The 18,178-nt window shown below is 57.0% G+C and overlaps 1 protein-coding gene across 4 annotated transcripts in view; it reads left to right on the top strand.

Annotated features, from left to right (window-relative positions):
- COL17A1 (collagen type XVII alpha 1 chain) overlaps positions 1-18,178 on the top strand; it is a gene marked incomplete at both ends in the record, with an annotated part of 42,902 nt that overhangs the window by 23,859 nt on the left and 865 nt on the right. The window contains 30 exons of one of the 4 annotated variants that reach the window (XM_082854270.1): positions 622-657; positions 1,290-1,343; positions 1,717-1,752; positions 2,284-2,319; positions 2,968-3,030; positions 4,229-4,264; positions 4,531-4,602; positions 5,384-5,410; positions 6,371-6,406; positions 8,217-8,252; positions 8,488-8,568; positions 9,696-9,731; positions 10,257-10,334; positions 11,216-11,269; positions 11,387-11,428; positions 11,591-11,644; positions 12,114-12,173; positions 12,486-12,512; positions 12,832-12,864; positions 12,945-13,019; positions 13,328-13,378; positions 13,851-13,976; positions 14,463-14,600; positions 14,930-14,998; positions 15,307-15,447; positions 15,932-16,021; positions 16,122-16,232; positions 16,716-16,862; positions 17,145-17,489; positions 17,952-18,089. In XM_082854270.1, the coding sequence (XP_082710396.1) occupies positions 622-657; positions 1,290-1,343; positions 1,717-1,752; positions 2,284-2,319; positions 2,968-3,030; positions 4,229-4,264; positions 4,531-4,602; positions 5,384-5,410; positions 6,371-6,406; positions 8,217-8,252; positions 8,488-8,568; positions 9,696-9,731; positions 10,257-10,334; positions 11,216-11,269; positions 11,387-11,428; positions 11,591-11,644; positions 12,114-12,173; positions 12,486-12,512; positions 12,832-12,864; positions 12,945-13,019; positions 13,328-13,378; positions 13,851-13,976; positions 14,463-14,600; positions 14,930-14,998; positions 15,307-15,447; positions 15,932-16,021; positions 16,122-16,232; positions 16,716-16,862; positions 17,145-17,489; positions 17,952-18,089 (2,328 nt within the window). The remainder of the gene's footprint in view (positions 1-621; positions 658-1,289; positions 1,344-1,716; positions 1,753-2,283; positions 2,320-2,967; positions 3,031-4,228; positions 4,265-4,530; positions 4,603-5,383; positions 5,411-6,370; positions 6,407-8,216; positions 8,253-8,487; positions 8,569-9,695; positions 9,732-10,256; positions 10,335-11,215; positions 11,270-11,386; positions 11,429-11,590; positions 11,645-12,113; positions 12,174-12,485; positions 12,513-12,831; positions 12,865-12,944; positions 13,020-13,327; positions 13,379-13,850; positions 13,977-14,462; positions 14,601-14,929; positions 14,999-15,306; positions 15,448-15,931; positions 16,022-16,121; positions 16,233-16,715; positions 16,863-17,144; positions 17,490-17,951; positions 18,090-18,178) is intronic. The other 3 variants (XM_082854273.1, XM_082854272.1, XM_082854271.1) reach the window with 3 other exon arrangements.

The following is an 18,178-nucleotide window of genomic DNA, read 5'->3' on the forward strand; positions in this document are numbered from 1 at the left end:
ACCAGGATGGATCTCAGAGATCCAGGCGCTGGGATCCCAGATGGTCCTAACCCATGGTCCCAGGCCTGTGTGGGGTCGACGGGCCCACAGAGGGTCCCCCCACAAAGAAATCCCTGGGCATCAGGATCGGGGCTGTATTTTTGGCTCTGTGGTGGATTTGGGAGTCACGTTTCCATCTCTCTTTGATGGCCCTGTTATGTGGCCCCTAAGTAGGGGGATGGATCTGGAAACCAGAAGTCAGACAATTTCCTTGCTGGCTAGGGCCGAGATGCAAACGTTTGAGGGCAATATGTCTGGACAAGCCAGGCAAATGGGGCCTTCTCACAGTGTGACGCCCATCTGGCCCACTCTCCTCCCTGCCCCTGCCCCTACCCCCGCTCAAATGTTTGACCGGGAAGGAGCAAAGGGTCTCTTGATCCCAGCAGCTACAGCTTCCTGCCTAAGGAGGACTTTGCACTGGGATCACTCCTGGACCCACTGGCTCTGGGGTCCTGGTGTGCACACACAGCCCTCACCTGGGGGTGCGTGCCCCACTCCTTCCACCTGCCACTCACCATGGGGTCAGTGTCCCTGGCCTGTACCCGACCCATCTGACCATCGTTGTCGTGTTGTCCTCCTCAGGTTCTAGTGGTCTTCCTGGCCCACAGGGTCCCCCAGGTCAGTAGCCTTCTTCTCATAAATAGACGCTATTTCTGGGGAAAAGAGAGGGATGTTAATGGAGAAACAAACATTTTTAAGCAAATGAAGCAATTATAAAGAGAGCCTCTAAGAGACACAAAACTCACATCTGCACGTGTGTCCCCTGCGGCTGAGGCTGGTACCGATGGGTCCCCTGAGATCTGTTCTGACCTGACTTGGGGCACGAGGCCCTCCAGCAGCTTCAGCAGCAGGCAGCTCCCAGCCTGCCTTGATCTGAGCAAAGCGCCTGCCTCACCTGGTCCCCTGTGGGCCGGAGCTTGTCCCGCTGTCCTGGGAGTCTTGAGCTGCAGCCCACTCTGTGTTGCAGGCCAACGTCTCTGCCAGGGTCCCATGAGGGGTCCTCATCCCCGGGCCTGGTAATCTCAGGGACAAGGAACCTGCACCAGGACGATGTAGCAGGGACATGGGGAGGAGTCTGTGAACAGCAGCCCTTGACTTTTACTCCAGGGAGTGTGTGTGCCTATGTGTGTGTGTACATTTGTGTGCCAAATAGGTGTGTGTACGTGTTGTGTGTGTGTGTGCCGTGTGCATGTCCATCCCTTCCAGAGCTGGGGTCACTCATCCACCCATGTGGTTTCCTCTGTGTGCAGGCTCTGTAGGTCGCCAAGGGCTCCGAGGTGAAGTGGGACTCCCTGGCATCAGAGGTAAGCTGGGGGAAGGGGTTAGAGGGAGGGGACATCACCTTGTAGATGCCACTCACTTAAGAAGGAGGTCTGGGGGACTTCCCTGGCGGTCCAGTGGTTAAGACTCCATGCTTCCAACGCAGGGGGCACGGGTCAAACCCTGGTCAGAGATCTAAGATCCCACATGCTGTGTGGTACAGCCAAAAAAAAAAAAGGAGGAGGTCTGGGGGGACAGGGTCTGGTGGATATGCCAACAGCCTGTGCAGGCCAACAGGTGCATGAGGGGAAGGGGCAGTCAGGACTGCGGAGGAGCCTGTCTTCAGACACAGACTCTGCCCCTTGTTGGTCGTCCCTACCAAGGCTCTTTACACTAAGGTGTCCATTTCCTCTTCAGGTGACAAAGGACCTATGGGACCACCAGGACCCAAAGGTATGCTTCTCCTGCTGCTGCCCGGACAACACCACAGCCTGCCGACTCCTGGGAACCCAGATGTGACCCCTGTCCTGGTGTCCAAAAACCCATATGACTTGGCTCCTGGACCCTGGGGCTGGGAGGGATCTGAGATTCTAGTTGAACCTCTCAGGGAAACTGAGGCACAAAGAGGAGAAACAGTACCAGCATCACAATGCTCAGGGTGGCCCTCGGGGTGGCATCGATGCAGCAGAGGCTTCTCCCCTCTAGTGTGGTCCCCCTCTTGCCCACAGCACCCACTGGTGTGACAGCAGGGCCTGGGTCAGTGTGTGGGTGGGCCCTGACCCGGAAGAGATCTACCTAGTGTGCCTCTTGGGCTTTGTTAATGCCGAGTTCTTGCCAACATTCAGCTGACAGCAGCTTACAGGTGCAGTGGGAACCGTTCTGCAGCCCGGGGTCCCTCTTACTGGGTGAGATTCTTTTCCTTGCTTCTGACTGACGCTTGTTTCCTCCACCACCACCCCCACCCCTGCTCCATTTTTATTTTAGGTGACCAGGGTGAGAAAGGACCCCGAGGCCTCACAGGTCAGTCCCACACAGGAATCTACTGTGATCCACTAAAGACTTTTTGTAAATCCATTGGGTACTGGAGATGGGGGGAAAAAATACAGAAGTAGGAGACAGAATCTCTGTCTAAAACCTTCAGGGGACTTGCAATCTAGAAAAAAGCAGGACAAGATAAAATAAAGCCCTGAATGGAGTGTAAGCCAGCATCAACATGTATGGTCCAGACAGTAAATGTTTGGGGCAGAAGAGGGAGTTTATGATTATCTCTGATTCTTTTGAAGAATTGAGTTGGGAAAATTAAGCTCTTCCCTAAGTGGCAGAAAGTTTGCCTTACTTGTATCCACTTACCTCCTGCCAACTTGCATGATTAAAAAGGAATTTGACAGTACTAGTGCTTTGGCTACAAGGGCCAGCTTTTTGTTGCCAAGGAAATAAGACTCATACACAGGCCTCTTCAGACCAGGCGTGGCCTCTGGGCCAGTCCGTGCCTACTGCCGGGGGTGGGAGGCCTGACTTTAGAATCAAAGCTGACGCTGTGTCTCCAGCCTCTGGTTGGCACACCAAGCTCCTCTGGTTGGGGAGGTGGCAGGCCTGGGGGTGGCCGGGAGGGTAGAGTGTTCTACCACTGTCAAGCTCCTCCAAACACCTAGTCCATTTCCTTTGCAGGCGAGCCCGGCTTGAAAGGTTTACCTGGTGCTGTGGGCGAGCCCGGGCCTAAAGGAGCAATGGGTGAGTGTCTCACAGCAGCAGACGCCATGGGTCTGCCCCGCCGCAGTCATCGTCATGGCCCTAGAGTTGAGATTCTCCTAGAGCTGCCTCTCCCATTCTCTAATCTACCCACCCCCGGTAGAGGCTCCATTTACAGGCTGTTCCTGGATCTGGGCATCCCTCTTGGGGCTCAGAGAGCTGCTGTCTCTAACAGTTTCCTACTGCTCTGGAGGCGCTTGGCAGGATATGGTCCATTTGCCCCGGTTCCTGCCTCTAAGACCCTCAGGCCCTTGGGGAGGAGAAACAAGGGCTGAGGTTCTTTGGAACCCACGGAATTCCAGGCACAGCCCTGATACTCCAGGGTTCAGCCCTTTGGCTGACCCTTACTGAGGGACCTGTCAGCCAGGACAAGGAAGCTGGCTAAAGACCCCCCACGGGGCTAGGCATTTGACACCACATCCCAGAAGGGTCTAAGCCCCACCAATGGAGACGCGGTGCATTCATGATCTCATTCATTAACGAAGTGTTAGGAAGCGCTGAGGGTGTGCAGGATGCTGTGCTGGGCGAGTAAGATGCTTTACCTCCCTCGAGGGGAGATAAAGCTTGTGTGCGATGACAAGGGCCATGAAAGGTACAGGGTGCTATGCGGAAACAGTAGAGAGAGAAGTTTCTTCCAACCGGAAGGATGAAGGAGATGCCTTTTCAGATGGTTCTAAAAAGTAAAGAAGATTTTAATCACATCAATTTAGAAAATGCCACGCAGAGACATGAGTGAGGAAAGACAAAGAGGTGGGAAAAAGCAGGTGGGAAGAGCTGGCCCCAGAAGGACATCACTGTGGACGGAGGTTAGGGTGATGCCTACAGCAGAGGAGACAAGATCTTGGAGAATCTTGACCTCCAGGACCTGGACCAAATGAGGCCAACCTGTATTGAGCATCTGGTGTGTGCGAGTCCTGTGCCGTCGATGCGGGAGAGGCAGTGGGGGCCATGGAACAGTTCTCAGCAGGAGAAGAGGCATTACTGGTTTAGGAGGAGAGGGCAGGAAAGCTTTACCCTGCAGGTGTGACAACGACAGGGCTTCTTCCACGTCTGATGGCTGCAGGAGGGGATGCATGGGTGCCTCACCTAGGAGACAGCTTGGGAGGCTATAACGCAGTGGAGGGAGGGAGTACCAGAGTAGTTCCCAGAGTCCCTGATGAACTTGCATCTGCTTTCCTAGGACAAGCTGGCCCCGACGGACACCAAGGCCCAAGAGGTTGGTCACTCAGCTGCTCTCCTCACTCCCCCGGCCCGCCACTGCCCCCCCTGCCCACGTCCCAGCGCTCAGCCCCCAGCCCCCCAATCACAAGGCCAGAGGGCATACATCACGGGGAGGTGTGCAATCCCGGTCTCATCCCCCTCCTCCCTTCCACCTGCCAGCAAGTTACTCAGTAAAACCCCAAGAGACCATTGGCTCCAATGCATTCGCTGGTCAGCATGCCTAAAAGGCAACCGTTTCCACGTTGTTCATGCTTTCTCTAGGGGAACAAGGTCTTCCAGGGATGCCCGGAATCCGGGGCTTACCAGGACCTTCTGGAGACCCAGGAAAGCCAGGTAACAGAGTGGGAAGCGTGTGTGTGTGTGTGTGTGTGTGTATGTACCTTCCCTAATCCATTTTCCTCTAGCAGCTCATTAGGAAAATGCCACAACTGCTGGCTTGAGCCTTGCACAGCCGCTGTGAGTCCTGACACCTGAGTCACCAAGTCTGGCAACTTGGAAAAGAGAGATCAACACTGAAAGCAAGGAGTTCTAGAAAGGGGCAAGGAGTCTCCCAAAAATGCCAGTTTATCACCACCTCAGTGTCTGGGTCCCCTGTGGACCCCCTTGGGCCGTGCCTGGACCCTCGCCAATAGCCACCAGCCTGGGGAGATAAGCTGTTGTTAGGGTCTCCACCAAAGGCCTAGCAGGAGCAAGATCCTCAGGGCTGCAGGAGGAACAAATCAACACAAGCCCAGAAAGCCGGGAGGACGAGGTGGCAACCCTCAGGGGCCGATGAGGAACAGGGGGCCCCTGGGCTCCTTTGGTGGGCGCACAGATGGAGAGCACCCAGCACCCTGGGGGCAGCATTAGGGCTCAGTGAGTGTGTGAACTTTTGGGGCTTGTAGCTCTCAGACACCAAAGGGTCTTGAGCCCAAATGGGCTAAGAACCATCCCCTGATGGAGCAGTGAGTCAGAAAACTGCTCTCGTCCAGGGCTGCGAGGACCCTGGAGTCCGGCTGCCCCAGACACGGGGTTCGTCCTCCTGCGCCCACCAATCCCTTCCGCCCGCTCCTGCTGCTGAGGGGTCGGCTCCTCTGCCCTTCAACTCTCCTCTCATGTCTTCTACTCTCCGTAGGTCTCACAGGACCCCAAGGACCTCAGGGTGAGTCATCGGGTCACTGCCACTTCAAAGGCCACTGCCAAGCCTCCCAATCCCGGCATTCAGCAGACGCTTCTCCAGTCACCTTAGTGTGTCCTCTCCTTCCCTCACTCCCCCAGCAAAATGGGTTCAGGTCATTCTGATGTGAGTCTTGAGAAACACCTTAGGAAGGACAAATATGCACAGAACAATCTAGAAAGCCATTCTAGGAGAATGAGGTTAGGTCACGTGTGAATGCTGTCTGCTTGAGCCTGGTCCCCTTTGGTGCAGGGACCCCCAAGAGGAGGCTCCAGCCCCAGGAGTCCCATTAGCCCCACAGAGGCCCACATCCCCTGTGGCACGGTAGGGAGTGGGCACTCATCTCATGCAGAAGGGCCCGGCCTCCCTGGGACAGCCCCAGTGTAAAAGCCTGTCTGATAGTTGGACAGTGTGCACCCACTTGGATTTGAGAAGCTGTCACCACACCAGCCCCAACTCCTAAAGGAAATTAGGCAAAGATGTAAAATAAAATCAAACAGCATCACCCCTCAACAGTTGAGCGCACAGGGATATCTTTCAAATGCTCCCTGGGGGAGTTGTGGACAAAAGCAAGAGGGGGTGTTGCATCAGATACAGGAAGCCCAGCCCCTACTCCCCCAGGCTGCAGGGCCGGTGGGTTACAATGGCCGCTGTGCAGGCTGCAGGGGGCGCATCACCCAGAGGGACTGGGATCCCCCAAAGCTGGACCTGTGAGCCTCTGCCTCCAGCCCAGCTGTTGCTCCATTTCCTAGAGAGGGAGAAGGGCTCAGAGCAAGAGGCTCCCTCGAGGGAGCTGGGCTAAGGTGGAAGGTTGAGCCAGGTGGGTCTGCAGGTTTCAGTCAGCAGTTGTGGCCTTGCCAGTGACACAGCGCCAGGTGCTACCACAGGGGGTCTGGAATTGCTGGCCCTCAATCATCCTGACTGACTTGTTTTCAATCACACCAGGACTTCCTGGGACCCCCGGCCGACCAGGGGCTAAAGGTAAGTGATTTTCCAATTTAGACAGTCACCAGTCATTTTGGCAGGAGGGGAGGAATTGGCAGGAGGGGGAGGGCCCTGTGTGGCCAGAGCCTGGATCAATAGTGGCATCTAGTGGCTTCAGTGGAAGGCTGTGAGGCTGGGGAGCCAGGGATTCTTCTGACCAATTAAGCCCTGAGTCCTCAAGCCCCACCCTTCCCCCCACAATCCAGAGCCTCGCTTTGGTGCCTGGCTGCCTCCAAGCCCTCGATGGAGGAGGATCTGCAAGGGTGCTGTCCCCACCGCTGACTCTATAATGCCCCCCACGAGTGCTCTGTTCCCTCACTTAGGCGTGGTCCCCCCATGATGTGCCTCTTCCCTGGGACAAGTGTTATGGTCCACACAGGCCTCAGTGTAACGGGGACACTGCCACCCCCTTTCTGAGAGGGGGCTTTGATGCAGGCAGGGAGGAGCCTCTCAGATGTTACTAAGAGGCCAAAGTCAGAGTTCTCAGAGGGGCATCCTCAGGACTCGGACCCTTACATGTAGGGCGACATTCGCATCCGGTTCTGGGCCATCAGACCCCAACCCCGAGCCAGTCCAGGAAAGGGGCTGCTCAGGGACAGCCCTTCTCCTTCTGTCCCTGTGACCCCACGTTCCTGAACCCTGACGTTCGGTGGAGCTGCCCTCTGTCACTGTCACCTTGAGGGGGGGGACCTGCTTTCCAGAAACTATGGCTAACAACAGGTTGGGCCAAGGAGTTCTTTCAAGAACATCCCAGGCAGACACGTCTCTGGGTCCACAGATCTGCTCACGGATTGATGGCATCTTTAGTAAAAGATCAGAGGCTTGGGGATTCTCAAGGAGAGACACCCTGCCCTTCTCCAGGGCCTGTGACTTTCTGTCCAGCGTGCACAGAGGTGGACATTGTACCTGACACTGGATTGTGTTCCAACAAAAAGAAAGTCAAGTGCTTTCTCTCGGCCTTGACCTCGAGGGGCTGGCAGATTGCAAGCTTCCCCAAAGGGGGAAATCAGTATCACCCCTCAGCGTGTGGATGACTGAATTGCCCACAGGCCTTGGGAAATGACAAAAACGTCCCAGAAGAACCTCCAGTCAGGGTTTTTCCATCCTCTACTTCACTCACTTGGTTCTGAAGAATGTGGATTTCCATCGTGACAGCCTTGGGAAAGTGTGAATCTGACATTCCCTTCTTGGAAGTCCTCCATGCACATTCGCATTTTCAACCCTCTAAGACACAAGGCAGAGAAGAGATCTGTTAACCTTTACATGACTCGGAGTTTCCCAGACCACGGAACCCCCTCTTGACTCTGTGTAGACCCTACTACTGTCCCAGGGAATTAGCACCTGAGGGGCACTGGGAACCAGGCTCTACCCCGCAGGCTCACTGCCTCTGCTCTTTGACCTCTCAGTGCTTTTTGCACCTAAAGCAATTCCTAGTAAGAGCCTGCAATGCCCAGTGTGGGAGAAGATAGAGTGTGGGAGGGGGAACAGCTCCTGAGTCAGCTCATTCTGGCCTCACCACCAGGCAAACTCTCCAACATCCACAAATGAAGCCCCTTCGCAGAGTCCCAGCTTCTTCCAAAAGCTAATGTGGGCCAAGAAGATTGATGCTCGAGCCTCCAGGGTCTCCAGTGCAGAGATTGGTGCTTAATGCATCCTGTATGCTCCCCTTCAGTTCATTAAAATGCCTTCAGCCTGAGGGTTAGAAGCCCAGGAGTGGGTCTCAAATGCAATCAGAAGCCTTGAAAATGATTCATTGAGCCACTAACTGATCCTGGGAATAACCACTCTCCTTTGCCTCCCCTCCCAGGTGAACCGGGAGCTCCAGGCAGGATCGTGAGTTCAGGTAGGTAGACCCTGCACTGTGTACAGGGCGTCCGCCCTGGCTCTGCCTCAACACCCTGCACGTCCGCGGGCTCCGTGCTTTGGGCAAGGTGCAGTGCTGAACGCTTCCAGTCAGAAATGAGGAGGGTCGGGGGATTTCAGACGTAATACTGGCCCAACCTGGCCCACAGCCTGGCCTGGGTCCCCTCTGAGCGAGGAGAGTGGGGCTCAGCGTTCAACGTGCCTTCTGTTTTCAGAGGGATCATCGACTCTCACTGTCCCAGGTCCCCCCGGACCTCCTGGAGCCATGGGACCTCCAGGACCTCCAGGTGCCTCAGGTCAGTCTGTTATCTTGCTTTGCCCCAGATCAGCATCAGGCCTTGCTTGCATCTGACTATAGCAGCATTCGCTCAAATCCTGAAACCCGGGCCGGAACCCGGGGAAGAGTAGGAAGGGGCTGAGAAAGCCCCTCCCAGACAGGCTGCTGAGCCCTGGTCACTCCCCAGCATGTATCCTAAGCCCTGCATGGCATTGCTTCACTAGGTCCCCGCAGTACCATTGGAGGCTCGAGCAGGTAAATGACACGCCTAAGGTCACACGGATAAGAAATAGCAGAGTCAGGGTTGGGCCCAGGTCCTTCTGCCTCCAGAACCAGTATTGACGTGTCAGAGTCAGTCCTCAAATTGTTTCCTCTTGGAAAACAACTTGATAATATGCATCAAGAGCAACAAAAGTGCGAGGAATCTATTTGAAGCAAATAGCCCCAAATTGTCCAACAATAATGAGATGGCTACAGAAATATGAAGACTTAAAGTTGTTAGCAGATGACAGTGCTATTTAAAAGGGCAGGTGACACAACGTTGTAAATCAGCTATACTCCAATAAAAAATTTTTAAAAAATAAAAGAGCAGAATACTCGATAATGTGTTCTCTGTAGTTGCAACTATATTTATATACGATAAAAAAAGGCTGGAAGGAAATACAACAAAATGCCTGTAAGTTAAAGAATTGTGGGTGATACTTTTTTCTATTTATCCAAAATGCCTGTTTTTTTATATCTATTTTTTAATTATTTAAAATGTTTGTGTGTAAATGAAATACATTATCTAATATGACCAGTGCAAGTGTGGATCAACCTTCCCTCCTGATAAACTCCAGGGAGACTGGGGACACTGGGGGTGTTTAGAAGTCCCTAACCATCGGAGGACAGTGTCAGAGAGGGCAGTCCTGCCCATCCCAGGGGCCCCAGTGCCTGGCAGAGGAGTTCTCACTGGAATGGACCACAGGGCTGGTCTCAAATTGCTTATTGCTTTCAAATAAGCAAGATGACCTCTTTGGGCCACTGTTCCATGCCTTGTGAGGAAGGTACTTAATGTACCCAGACACCTGTCTTTTCTTCAGTTCTTTCTAGAACTCTGCCCCTAGAGGTGTGATAAAACCTTTTCTTCCCCAACCCCATTTCCAGGCCCCATTGGCCCAGCTGGTCTCCCAGGACAGCAAGGTATGTCACACCCTGAAAGAACGCATGACTGTAGGCTGTGGAGAGCTTCCTTCCTGGGGTGGCCCTGCACCCCATCTTTAAGTGAGAGATGTGCATGTTGGGAAGGGAGGTGAGGGGCCACCGGGCTCTTCTCCAAGGCCCCGGCAAGCTCCGTAGCCAGAGGAGACACCCCGTCCCACCTTCTTCCATGTTTCTGAGAAGGTAGGGGTCCTCCCGAAAGGGAGGTTGAGGCTCTTGGGTCAGGATCAAGCTCAGCTATTTTCACAGGCCTCAGGCCTCTGGTGACCAGATCCTGAGAATCGTGTCACTGTCCAGCAACTTATCCAAATATCAAAAAACGGACTCCAGGTCCTCCTGGGGTGTGTCTCGCTCCCAGCCAACACTCTGGCCCCGCCCACAGTCAGCTCAGCCCCGCCCACAGTCAGCTCCGCTTGGCCCTGCCCCACCCCGAGCACCTGGGCGGCTCCAGAGAGAAAGCACTGACAGCTGCAGGCGGTGTCCCCCAACTCTGTGTCCTCCCCACAGGCCCGCGAGGGGAGCCAGGACTTCCTGGTGAATCGTTCATGGGCAGCAGCAGCTCCATCTCTGAGGTCCTCTCCGCCCGTGAGTGCCACCGTGTTCTCCGGGACAGGTGACACAGGGGTGGGAGTGGGAGAAGTGGCCATGCACTGGGGCCTGCGGCAGCTGCACCAGTGAGTCATCGTGAGCCCCAGTGTAAGGATGGCCAGTTCCGCTCGCTGAGAAGGAACAGCAGGGGTTTTATCAGCTGTGGAGGATGAGTCACAGGGGATAGCACAGCTGTCAGAGAGGCTCTCCGGATTCCAGGAGGCCTCTGAACCCAGCCCTGTGAGTGTGACTGGAGGAGTCCTGAATCCCCCACACCATGAACAACGACGAGGGTCCCTGGGTTCTCAGCCACAGGCCCGGCCTAGGAGCGCTGACTCCTGGGTCCTCCGGTTCCCAGAGTCCTTTAAAGAGCCCAGGCAGAGATGCCGCTGGGCCTCCCACCTGGGCACCTGGCCACTTGAACAGCAAAGACAACGCTAGCCCTGGTCTAACAGTCACCACGTGCCAGGCGCTGTGCCTTGTCGTCCCACCGAGTCTGCACAAGGCCCTTGTGATGTAGGTCTTGGGCCTCTGGTTTACAGTGGAGGAAGCTGAGGCTGAAAGGTCAAGAACTTGCCCACAAGCTGGCAGTGATGAGGCAGGATTTGAACTCAGGCTGTCTGACACCGAAGCCATGCTCTTAATCATCACTGCACACCCCCATCAGCCACCAGGGAGCTCGACTCAGCCCTGCCCTGCCTCTGAGCAAAAGGCATCTCTAGCAGAGGGGGCCTTGGAGGGTCCTGTGCCACAACCCATGACCCATGGCCTGGTGTGTGGGTGTGAGCACAAGCACCGAGGATCCTGGTGAGGGGTGAGGCTGGCGGAGAGCAGTCTCATGACAGCTTTTGCTCATTTCTGGTTTCTCCTTTCCACAGAGGGTCTTGATTTACGAGGTCCCCAAGGCCCACCTGGACCACCTGGGCCACCAGGTGAGCACCTCAGGGATCTTTGGAAGGTGGGGAATCTTGGGGGCAGGGGGCTCAAGGCACTTAGTGAGGAAGCCAAGATCCTGGGTTGCATTGCCTCTTCCTCACCCTCTTCTACAGGACCATCCATTCCAGGACCCCCAGGACCCCGAGGCCCAGCAGGTGAGAGCTAAGCAATGGGAGATGAGAGACGATGGGACCCAGAGCCCAGGCTTCTTCCGGGCCGGCTCTTAGGAAAGAGCTTCTCTGTCACTTCTGCTCCTGGGCAGAGTGTTCCTGGCCCACCTCTTGGCATTAATAGGTCTTGGGTGCTCTCTTACCTAGGGGAAGGCTTGCCAGGCCCACCAGGCCCACCAGGATCTCTCCTGACCAGCTCAGGTAATGCTGGGGAGTCAAGTTGCTCCTGTTCTCTACCTCAGCCCCAGCCCCAGCACATGCCATGGTCATGGGCACACAGCCTTTCTGACCTACTCACCATGCTTTCTCCTTCTGACTTTCCACCGTGAGTGTGTTTGCATAAACTCCATGCTACCGGCTGCGTGGAGAGAAGGTAACTGATGCCAACCCAGCCACCCTGAGAATCCCTGGTTGCCCAGCCTGGGGGAGATCTGCCTTTGGGAAGCTTCTGGGCCAACTGGGGAGACCTAGTTCCTGTCCTCAGGGAGCCCAGCTCTGATAAAGTAGGTAGGACACATGCTCATGAAATGAGATAAATGCTGACAGTATAACATAGAAACATATGGAAATAACTTTAGAACATACTTTAGCCCAGAACTTGTCTCTAGTGGAAAATTCATCCATCCATCCATCTATCGTCCACACTCAAAACTGTTTCTTTCCTCTACAGAGACCTTCTTCTCTGGCCCTCCAGGCCCACCTGGCCCCCCAGGCCCCAAGGGAGAGCAAGGTGAGCACCGTGTCTTAGGGAGCGCAGGAGCCTGTGTGAACCCCAGCTGACCCAGCTGGTGGCCGGGAGAGTTCTGATGAGGCTGGATGAGCGGGCCTTCACCCTCCTGCCCTATCCCATTAGGAGCTCAGCAGCCTGCAGCAGGGCGTGGGGGGGGGGGGGGTCGGAGCTCTGCCAAGAATATCTGCCTCTGCTTTGTCCTGATGGGAGGGAGAGGCACGAGGGGCCCTGGAGCCCCGACTCCTTCCCCACGGGCCCCTTGCAGTCACAGCATCTGGGTGGGACCTGTCTCATGACTGTCTTCTCCTCCAGGTGCCCCAGGCCCCCGAGGACACCAAGGTAAATAGAACTGGCATCAAACAAACCTGGGGTAGGGGTGGGAGTGGCAAAGGCTGACCTTCCAAGATCCCTGAGCTTCTTGAGTTTGGTCCAGATGAGGGTAGATCAGTGTGTCTCTGATGGTTGAGAACTTACATGCGTGCGTGCGTGTGTGTGTGTGTGTGTGTGTGCGGCAGCTCTAGATACCACCCAAGGGCCAGCGCTGCCCCAGCCATCATGAATCTTGGGGAGCCTCGGGAGGGAGGTGGTGTCTTGGGCTGGGGCACGGGGAGAGGGAGGCCGGCACAGCTGACTGTTCCCTCTCTGCTGTGTCCCTCAGGCGAGCGAGGCCTCCCAGGGTTCTCAGCCTCAGGTAAGTGCTGAGCCCCCTGCTGCCGGCTCTGCCAGAGCCTCTCCCCACCTGGCTGACTGCCCTGTGTTGTTGGCCTCCAGGCTCCAGTTCTCTCGGACTCAACCTACAAGGACCGCCAGGCCCACCCGGCCCTCAGGGACCCAAGGGTGACAGAGGTCAGTGAAGGCGGGGAGGAGTGGGAGCAAGGCTGGCTCCCAGAGCCCGAATAGAGGGCAGCGAGTACTGGCTGATGCTACAGATTGGAAGGAAGAAGAGGCTGAAGAGAGGAGAGCCTGGAGGGAGAAAGGGACGGGGGTGGGGATACAGTCTCTGCCCAGGGAAGCTGTGACACCATTGCAGAAATGAGACTGAGAAACATGGGACAGTTGTTGAGCCACAGCTGACAGTGTGGTTGAACTTGAGGAACCAGGGGAGGCTTCCTGGAGGAGGTGATGCAAACAGAGCTGCTTGTTTTGGATTCCAGGTGATCCCGGAGTCCCAGGGGCTCCCGGCATTCCCAGTGGGCCCTCTCGAGGTAAGAAGCAAAGGTGCCCAAAGTTCTTCTCTCCTTCTTCAAGCGAGGCTGATCGTGCCAGTGAGGATGTTAATTAACGAATTCATTCACTTATCCACGACTCAGTGTTGATGAGATACTTTCTCCACGTGCTGGGATCTCTGAACTGCCTTTAAGGAGGTTACAAGTTAGCGGGGGTGGGAGGGAAGGATGCCTGCACGATAAAGATGACTAGCAACGCCGATGATGAATGACGGCGAGAACAGAGCCTGGGAGCTAGGGGTTCAGGGGCGAGGGAGGCCATGTGGGCGGTGAGCAGCTTGCCGTAGGAAAGGGAGGGCTCGGCCTGGGAGAGCTCCTAGGAGCTCTTTGCCACTGTCTTAGTTCTCCTACTGAGAAAGAATCTCCCTCCTCAGACTGTAAAAGCATTGCCTGGGCTCCCTTGTTGGACCCCAGGGTGGAGACACCAACTCAGACGCTTTCTCTCCTGCAGGGGAATCGTCATCGAGCACCAGGTTCATGCAGGGCCCGCCAGGCCCACCAGGGCCCCCCGGGCCTCCAGGCTCCATCAGCAGCTCTGGCCTGGAGATTCAGCAGTACATCTCTGACTACATGCAGAGTGAGTGCCCGGTGCCTGAGTGGGGCAGCGTGCGTGCGTGCGTGCGTGTGTGTGTGTGTGTGTGTGTCCACGTATTGATACATAGACTTCTCCTCACCCCAGCAGAGGCTCGTACACCCACATGCTCATCCACATGCACGTGTGTGCACACACACACAACTTTCACACTGGTGTGCACTCCCCCAACCTCATCCGTGTGCTGTGGAGGTGAGGGTGTGATTTCCACACATGTGGGCACCAGAGCTTTGTCAAATGGGTGGCTGACTGGAGTCTTGTTACTCTACAGCCATGGAGATCCACCTGGCCCAGCACAGTCTGCCTCAGTTTCTCCATCTATAGCAAGGGGAGTCTAGGCTCCCTGCTGGCCCTGCCTTGGCTGGTGTGGGATGGGTGGGTGCATTTCATCAAGTACTTCAGGTCACCTCTGTGGGGAGGACACGCCCTCTTGGTGACAAGCCTGACTTTTCTTTATTTCTTTGTTGGCAGGTGACAGTATCAGGTCTTATCTATCTGGAGTTCAGGGTCCCCCAGGCCCACCTGGTCCCCCCGGGCCTGTCACCACCATCACGGGTGAGACTTTCAACTACTCAGAGCTGGCCAGCCTCGTCGTGAGCTACTTACAGAGTAAGCCTCTCCCCAGCCCCTGTAATGACACCTTCCTCCCAGGGTCCACGGTTATTCCTGGAGTCTCGTCTCTTAATTTGCTGTTTGCTTTGCCCTTTTTCTGAATGTGATGTTCAATGCTGAATTCACGGTAATCAGGCCGCCGAATCTAGCTTCAAAAAAGGTTTGTTCAGATTAAGAAATATAGACATTATAAATAGCCTGCTACCACCCCCGTGCATTCACTGCCCCCAAACGGAAACAGCTGGTTGACCGGGTCTGTGATTCTGGAGTAATGAGTGCGTTGCTTCAGTACCAGCTAAGCGGGTAACCGGTTTCCTTCCCCACAGCTTCGGGGTACAGCATCAGCACGTCCTCCACCTCCATCTCCTCTGAAGACATCCTGGCTGTGCTCCAGCGTGAGTCGGCTGTGGTGGGCTAGAGGGTGGGGTGCCTTCCCTCTCTCCTGGCCGCACTTGTCAGGCACACTTGGCGGTCCCTTGGGACAAGGAGCCACTCCCTCCTCGCTCCCAGCAGCCAGCTGGAAAGGGGGCATCAGCTCTCCCCTCTAAGGCCAGGCAACCGGGCAGGAGCCCCTTCAGCTCCCGGAAGCTTGTTGATGTCCCCCTGGGGGTCTGAGAACCCCCAGCTCACACGTCACTCGGGCCAGTCTGTGGGGAGGTTAGGCTGGACGTGTGGTCCATACCGGCGCCTCCTCTCCTTTCAGGGGATGACGTGCGTCAGTATCTACGGCAGTACCTGATGGGCCCTCGGGGTCCCCCAGGGCCACCAGGAGCCAGTGGAGGTTGGTCCCTCCAGTCTTTGGACTACGCAGAGCTGAGCAGCCGCGTCCTCAGCTACATGTCCAGTGAGTGTCCGCCTCCGTGGCAGGGCGGGACATCCCGGAAATGGCCCCCTGGCCCTCTCCCGCCAGGCTGCACCCAACCCAGAGGGAGCGGGGGCGCTTCAGAGCTGTTCAAACCTGTGGCCCCAGAGCAGGTCACGGAGCTGGGCGAGGGAGGCCAGAATGAGTGTCCCGGGCACCGTCCTGCACACGACTCACACACACACTTCTCTATGCACACACGCACACACCCAGCAGGAGGAGGGCTGTGGGCACTTCTGACCTGCTCTCGTCCCCGGCCCTGGGGCCTCTCCTCCGTGGCGCCGTTACCCAGGGTCTCGCGTCCGCGTTACCCTCTGCCGGTCTCTTCCCGCTGCCCCTCTCGCCCCTATCCCAGCCTCCGCTTCTGTTCAGGTTGCTTCTGTCTGGCTTCCTCTCTGACACGGTGTTTCCATCTGCCCTTCCCTGTCTGATCTGCATCCATCGCAACTTGGGATTTGTTCCTCAGGCTCCGGAGTCAGCATTGGGCTTCCTGGCCCCCCGGGGCCCCCAGGCTTGCCGGGAACATCCTACGAGGAGCTCCTCTCCTTGCTCCAAGGTACGGCCGAGCAGGGCCATCTGACCGAGTGCTTCGGGGTGGACGGCAGAGTTCCTTGGCCCAGGCTGTGACCGATCCTTGCTCTTCCTTGGTGTCTCAGGGTCTGAATTCAGAGGCATTGTTGGGCCCCCAGGTCCCCCTGGGCCACCAGGGCTCCCAGGCAGCGCGTGGTCCAGCATCAGCATGGAGGACCTCTCATCCTACCTGCAGAGTAAGGAGTGAGGCAGGCGAGGGCTGCAGCCTGACCTTCAGGGTTCCCGCGGGTCTGAGCCAGGGCAGCCATGCAGGGCTCAGCCCAGGCACCAGTCCTCCTAGAGCGGGTACAGGGCCGGGCTCTGGGGCCCTGGAGGGGGACACACTTGACGTTGAGGTGCTTTCAGCCCTGGCAGGGGGAGAAGTGGGGGGACACCATGTGTCCAAGTCACGAGAGAACTCAGGGGCCAGCGGGTGACCAGGTGCCCAGCCGGGAGCCCCAACTCCCAGCGGCAGAAGGGCTGAGGGGAAGGGATATGATTTGGGTTGAATGAGGCCCGGGACTGGGGGTGGAGAGCAGCGGGGAGCAGTCACCCCAGGGGAGGACGGGACATGCGTGTGGGGGCCTCCCTCCCCGCCTCCTTCCAGACGGGCCCAGGCTGGGAGTTCCGCGGTCCTGGCAGGGGATCCCTGATCTTTCTTTCTCTTGCCCCCTGCTCAGCTGCTGGCTTGTCATCCATCCCAGGCCCTCCTGGTCCCCCTGGCCCCCCAGGCCCTCGAGGGCCCCCGGGTGTCTCAGGAGCTCTGGTGACATACGCAGCTGAAAACAGCGACAACTTCCGGAGCGAGCTGATCAGCTACCTCACAAGTGCGTGTCCCTGACGTCACTCTCCCTCCTCCATCCCCTCCCAGACCAGGCTTCTCCCTGTGAGAGGGGCAGCCAGCGGGGCTTGAAGGGAACTGGAGGCCAAACACATAAGCCGCCCTGGTCGGTCGAGGAAGCCCGGCTTCCTCCCAGCCCACATGCTCCCGCTCGGTGCGAGTTCACATGCTGCTCAGGGGTGCTGGGGCCCTGGGAGAGACACCCCCCAGTCCCACTGCTTTCTCTCCCCCAGACCTGGCTCCCACTAACGCCGCTTCTTCCCCACAGGCCCTGACGTGCGCAGCTTCATCGTCGGCCCGCCGGGTCCTCCCGGGCCCCAGGGTCCCCCCGGGGACAGCCGCCTGATGTCCATGGACAGCTCCTACAGCCGGGGCGGCAGCTCCTCTTCTCTCGGTCGGGCCTCTTCCCACAGCTCCTCCACGGGCATAGGAGGAGCAAGCGGAGGCTCCCTGGGCGAAGGGGGAGCCTTTGGCCTGGACACGGGCCGGGGCCGAGGCTATGGGGCAGCGGCAGAAGGCGGCACGTATGGTGGTGACGGTGGTTTCGGGGCCAGCTTTGCTGGAGGTCTGGATTACAACGAGCTGGCTGTTCGGGTGTCTGACAGCTTGCAGCGTAAGTGGGGACACATAGGCTTCAGCGCTGCGGGGTTACGGGAGCATGTGAGCATCTCCACATCCAGGAGGACAGCAGTTCTGGAATCAGACGGGTAGGGACTGAAGACAAGCTTAGTTCAAGGGGCCCAGTCGGGACTGGAACCTATGCTGCAGGGAACAGAGATGCTGGGGTCTTTGTCCTTTGTTTTCCCAGAAGAGTCTATATGACTATGAAGGTTTTCTGGTGGGGCTGAGGGAAGGCTGTTGACTAAGCCTTTCCCGGGCGGCTCACCAGCACAGCTATGCAGTAAAAGGCCTGTGAAACAAGCCCACGGAGGCGAGACGTGCCTGTCAACAGGGGAGACTAAGGAGGCTCTTCCCTCGCTGCCGCACAGAAGAGTTTGGGATGGGAGCCAGACAGTCAGAGGGCACCGCGCTCCCACCGTGAGGCTGCCTGTGCCCACCACTCTGGTTTTTACAGGTCAGGGCCTGCTCCAAGGGATGGCCTACACTGTGCGGGGCCCACCAGGCCGGCCTGGGCCCCAGGGGCCCCCTGGCATCAGCAAGGTCTTCTCCGCCTACAGCAACGTGACCGAGGACCTCATGGACTTCTTCAGAAGTAAGGGCATGCCCCGATTACTTTCCCAACACTTCACTTGCCGTGTAGTCTGCTCCACAGAAACCAATCTCCCCAGAAACCTTGTTAAC

The sequence above is a fragment of the Leucopleurus acutus genome, assembly GCF_964270905.1.
Source record: "Leucopleurus acutus genome assembly, chromosome: 14".
Classification (NCBI taxonomy): domain Eukaryota; kingdom Metazoa; phylum Chordata; class Mammalia; order Artiodactyla; family Delphinidae; genus Leucopleurus; species Leucopleurus acutus.